The sequence below is a fragment of the Amblyomma mixtum genome, chromosome 9, assembly GCF_055824585.1.
Source record: "Amblyomma mixtum isolate Tamu chromosome 9, ASM5582458v1, whole genome shotgun sequence".
In the NCBI taxonomy this organism is placed as follows: domain Eukaryota; kingdom Metazoa; phylum Arthropoda; class Arachnida; order Ixodida; family Ixodidae; genus Amblyomma; species Amblyomma mixtum.
Window position 1 is genome coordinate 77,416,531 of NC_143020.1, and position 5,673 is coordinate 77,422,203.

Below are 5,673 nucleotides of genomic sequence, written 5' to 3' on the forward strand. Positions count from 1 at the left end.
GACCGAGAAGAGCGGTAACCCGACTCCCGAGTATGAAGGGGAGCAACGACGAGATGGACGAAGCCTTCACCGATCTGGAGCTGGTTGCGGCCATCGATGAAAGTAATCAAGGCAGCGCACCGGGCATTGACGGCATTACATACAAGATGCTAAAAAATATGAGCGACAAAACCCGAGCTGAACTGCTAAACCTCGCCAACGCGTCCTAGGAGAAGGGTTCGTTACCAAAAGAATGGAAAGAAGCGTAGGTATACGTTTCATTCCCAAGCCGGGGGAACCACCCCACGGCGACAACCTGCGCCCCATCTCCCTCACGTCGTGTGTGGGGAAGGTGGTCGAGCGTATGGTTTTCAAAAGACTACAGAAACATTTGGACGTCACTGATCAGATGCCACCGACTATGTACGGATTCCGAAGGCACCTGAGCACGCAAGACGTCTTGATGCAACTACACGAGCTAGTTATCTAGCAAGCGAAGCCTCGTACGCCAAGAGCTATCCTGGCGCTCGATCTTCAGGGGGCCTTCGATAACGTTACACACGAAAGTATCCTCCGTACCTTGCGCCAAACGGGGTGCGGAAAGCGCACCTTCAAGTATGGGCAGGATTTCTTAAGCAACAGAACGGCAACAATCAAAATTGGAGAAGAGAAGTCGAAAGCAATAGCCCTGGGATACAGAGGCACCCCGCAAGGGTCACTTCTTTCGCCGCTTCTCTTCAACCTGGCTCTCCTCCCTCTTCCGACTTTGCTTCAAGACATAGAGGGCACAGTACACGCTCTTTACGCAGACTATATCACAGTGTGGACGTCGAGGGCAGGGTCGGAGAGTTGGATGGAGGAGACCCTTCAGAGAGTGGCAAAGACCGTGCACGAGTTCGCTCAATCGTGCGACCTCAGTTGCTCGCCCCAGAAGTCGGAGTTACTCGTCATCAAACCAAGAAGAAAGAAAGGAGACCAAGAAAACGTGCGTATCACCATCGACGGCACGAACATAACGCCAACCACGCAAGCACGTATTCTGGGTGTCATCTTCCAGAACAACGGCAAGGCGGGGGCGTCGCTCGCCAAGATCAAGGCTTCAACGGAACAAATTTCGCACATGATCAGAAGAGTAACGAACAGAAAAAGAGGATTCAAGGAGGACGATGCACTGACGCTCGTCCAGGCCTTCGTGACGTCGCGCATCGTTTACGCGGCGCCGTACCTGAAGTTACTCAAGAAAGACAGGGACGAGTTGAACATCATTATACGCAAGGCAACCAAGATGGCGCTGGGCATACCGACGTATTCTTCGACCGACAAGCTTCTCGGCATGGCCAAGCACAACGACGTTGAAGAGTTAATAGAAGCTCATCTGTCTAATCAACGAGTCCGGCTCAGTCAAACTTCGGCGGGAAGTCGCGTTCTTGCCAGGTTGGGCTGGCAAGAGGCAGACCGGAAGGAAACGGGACCGTTACCAAGGTTGTGGGCGCATAAAATCGTGAGTAAACCGCTGCCTCGAAACATGAGGCCGGGTCGTAACGACGGCCGCAGAGCGGCTCGTATAGCGGCCTTAACGGATACATTGGAGAAAATAGTAGAACAGGGTGTCACTCTCTTCACAGACGCTTCGTTACCCATGTTTTCATCGAAAGCCACGCTGGCAGTTACGACGCAGGATATGCTCGTAACCTGCGCCTCTATTGAGACGTCTTTTCCAGAGGTGGCAAAAGAGGCCGCGATAGCGCTTGCACTCGCGCAGCCCAAAGTGGGAAGAATTGTCACCGACTCGCAAAAGGCGTATAACAGTTACAGAAAGGGTTGGGTGTCTCTTGCGGCACTAGGAATTCTCAAAAGTAAAGGCGACTTTCCTGAAAGGAAAGTTGAGTTGATATGGGCACCGACTCACTCTGGGCTGGAGGGCAACGAGCTTGCCCACCAGTTCGCCCGAGAGATGGAACACCGGGCAGAGGAAGGTGAGCCACAGTCCATTATTAGTTATAAGGAAATTACGAACTATTACAAGACGGAGAGGCGACGTTACCCCGATCCTCACAAATCGCTTACCAGAGAACAGCAAGCGATCTACAGGCAGATACAGGCAGGATCCTTCCCGCACCCTTACCTTCAACGCAAGATGTACCCGGAAAGGTACCAGAAGGAATGTGATTTCTGCAAGACTGAGTTAGGCACGCTCCAACATGTCATTGGAGTATGCAACTTCATCAAGGAAATCCCCCCGCCTCTTACCTGCCCCACTACCCCACCCCATCCCTCATCCTCCCTTACCGAGCGATGGGAGACTTTGCTAACCAGCCCCGCCGCGGAAGACCAGGTCGTCCTGATCTCCAGGGGCCAGGCGGCCATGGATGCATATGGGTCCCGTGAAGAGGGAACCACTCCCATCGACGGTGTCTAAGCAGACGTCGTATTTAGCTCGAGCAAATAAAGTTGTTTCTCTCTCTCTCTATCTACAAGCAACACGTACAAGGAACGGTACCCCGCTAGGCATAGAGCAGACAAAACAGGCGCGAAGCCGGTTTTTAAGAATGCAGGAGCAGTAAAAGGGGACGACCGTCCAAAAGGGGAAGCGAGACTGCCGGAAAATTCCCGGAACGATGCAAAGGAAAGGAAGAGAAAGAAAAGATATGGAGCACCAAGTGTATGTTTTAAGGCTCAACAACCGGGGCACTTTGCTTCAAGTTGCCCAAATCAGCGTGTAGTGTTTTCCTATCTAAGCGACGCGGATGAGAACTTGGCTTTACTTAAGCCATTCATGAGAGAATTCACTGTGAATAGAAAGAAATGCCGAGTACTCAGAGACTCAGCGGCTACCATGGATGTAGTTCCCCCCTCGTATGTGTCTGCAACAGATTTCACAGGGAAACGAACCTGGATTAGGCAAGTAGTACAGGAAGATACGGTCTGTCTTCCTTTAGCCCGAGTATGTATTGATGGCCCGTTCTATATCCTTGCTACGGAAGCGGCTGTTTCCGAGAATCTGCCCAAGGAGTATCCTTATTTGTTCTCTAACAAGTCTGAGATGTGGCTCAGGGAGAGGGGAACTACCTTTGAGCAAGGAGACGTTTGCGCGCTAAACCGCTCTAGAGCGAGAAAGTTAGCAAGCCAGCTGAAGTACGACGTGCCCCTTGGAACAGAAGCAGATCAAACAAGGGGGCGTGTTGTGGAAAAGCAATTAGAGAGGGGCTCTGACGGCCTAGAAGGTTACCATGGCACCACGGTTGCGTCAGAGAGAGAGTTGGAAACGGGAGAGCGGCGGCGGAACCTAGTTCGTTGTTACCACCGTCGTCCAACCATTTCGAGCGCTTGCTCTCAGTAAGCAAGGAGCAGTTTACTGAGGATCAGGAGGCAGAAAAAACAATGCAAAAACTCCACAGTTCAGCCAGAGAAGGAGTTGCCAGAAAGAATGTCACGCTGCTAAAAACAAATGGGCTGTTAATTCGTCGTTATCAGGACAAGAGAGGGGTAATTTTCGATCAGTTGGTCGTGCCAACAAGGTACAGAGAGGACTTGCTAAATCTAAATCTCTGTCATGGCAGCCGCTGGTTGGGTCACCTAGGAGTAAAGAAAAGCAAAGCACGCCTCTTGCAGGGGTTCTACTGGCCTAATTCTTTCCATGACATAGAGCAGTTCGTGCGTTCATGCGACAGTTGTTAGCGAGTAGGAAAGCCGCAAGACAAGGCCAAAGCTCCAATGCAGCTAGTTCCTGTTATAACCGAGCCATTGAAACGCGTTGTGATCGACGTTGTCGGGCCTCTACCGCTAACTACTCAGGGAAATAAGTATTTGCTAACAATGGTATGCCCAGTTACTAAGTTCCCTGAGGCAGTGCCGCTGAAAGAGCTAACTTTCACTGCTGTGGTCGATGGTTTACTGTGCTCTCGCACGTTTAGGCTTCCCATCAGAGCTGCAGAACGATCTGGGTTCCGTGTTCACCAGCGCATTAACAACCACATTCTTCGAACGGTGGTGGTGGTGGTGGTGGTGAAAACATTTATTAAGAATCAACAGGAGGTATGTTTGGATCAGCCCGTAAGGAACCGATCCTCACAAACACTAGCTGGAGGTCCCTAGTATGGGACCCCAGTGGCGGTTGCCGCCGCCCGGGCGCGCCCAACTAAGGCTTGTTGGGCCTGTAAGTCGTGGCAGCCGAGCAGGGTCGCCTCCCAGTCCTCCCGGGTTGGGTTGGGGATGGGCGGAATGGCCGGGTTGGAGGGGCAGGCCACACCATGTGATAGGTGTCAGAAGACACTTCACTACAGTGTGGGCAGCTGCCGGTAAAGGAGGGGTCAAAATGTTTTAGCGCTGCCGGGCACAGCAATGTATTGGTGAGAAGGCGGAGAAGGAGCTGCTCATCCGCCTTATTTAGGCCTTTACATGGGCTAGGGTAAAGGCGATGACAATTCTGATAATATGTTGTAATATCTTTGAATGTATAGACAGGATTAAAATTGGGTTCCTGATCGGATGGGGAGGAGAAAACTGCCCGGTGAGAAAGCGCGCGGGCGGCTGCGTCTGCTGCCTCGTTTCCTGCCAAGCCCTGATGAGCAGGGGCCCATATAAGGTAACGGTGTGCGGGGTCCGTATCCCGTATGCAATTTCGGTAGATTCGATAGGCTAGGAAGGGAGTGCAGCATTGTTCGACGTTCCGACAGGCCCCGCGCGAGTCGGTGATTATGTATTTTGAATCGGAATGTGAGGCCACGAGAGCAATCGCGACCTCTTCTGCTTGTGTTACACTGCTGGCTCGGAAGATGAGGCCGTTAACTGTGTTGCTGTTGTGAACTACCGCGGCCGTGTACCATCCCCCGTGGTGAGGGCCGGATGCGTCCACGTAGTATACACCTGTTTTGTTGCCATAATGTCAATGTCGGGCTAGCGCTTCCGCTCGTGCCAGGCGCCGACCATTATGGTCTTCGTGTGACATGTTTGCTGGAAGAGGCCGCACGTGGAGGGCACGTCTCCACAGTTCTGGGATGCGAAACCTGTATTCCATTGGAGGGGTGTGTTGGATATGGAGTCGAGCAAGAAGGCGGCGACCCGACTCCGTTAAAGACAAGCGCGTGTACTGGTTTGTAAGGTGCGCCTCCCGGAACTCCCGAAAAGTATTCACCACCCCTAGAGCCATAAGCCGGCTGTTTGAAGTAGTGCGACATCCAGGTGATTCACAGCTCGGTGTACCACCCTCAATCCAATAGTGTCGAGCGGATTCACTCCACTATACAGCAAGTCATTCGGGCCCTTTCCTATGAACATAAGAAAGATTGGGACGTCTGTATCCCAGCTACACTTTTTGCACTTCGGACAGTGCCACATGTTTCGGCGGGATTCGCTCCGGCCGAGCTTGTTTTCGGCAGAAACCTGAGGTCACCTTTGCTTATGCTTCGAGAAATATGGCAATGACGAAGCGAGGACACAACAGTGGTTGATTAGGCTCTGACTCTTTTAGAGAGGATGGACAATGCTAGGAAGCTTGCGGAAAAAGACCTGGAGGCTAGCAGAGCCAGCGCGAAAGCATACTATCACCGAAATGCCAGAGAGCGCACATTCAGTCCTGGCGACAGGGTTATGTACTCAGGCCTTCGAAGGCAAACAAACTAGAAATCCAATGTGAAGGCGAAGCACTCATTTTGGAAAAACTTTCCTCCACTAATTACCTAGTCAGAATGCCAG

At 52.1% G+C, this 5,673-nt stretch overlaps 1 protein-coding gene across 1 annotated transcript; it reads left to right on the plus strand.

Moving 5' to 3' along the window:
* The first annotated feature begins 687 nt into the window (after window positions 1–687).
* LOC149329793 (uncharacterized) lies at window positions 688–2,404 on the plus strand. The gene has a single exon (XM_089559633.1). The coding sequence runs from the start codon at window positions 833–835 to the stop codon at window positions 2,396–2,398; it is 1,566 nt and encodes a 521-aa protein (XP_089415759.1). The 5' UTR covers window positions 688–832; the 3' UTR covers window positions 2,399–2,404.
* The last annotated feature ends 3,269 nt before the right edge of the window (window positions 2,405–5,673 follow it).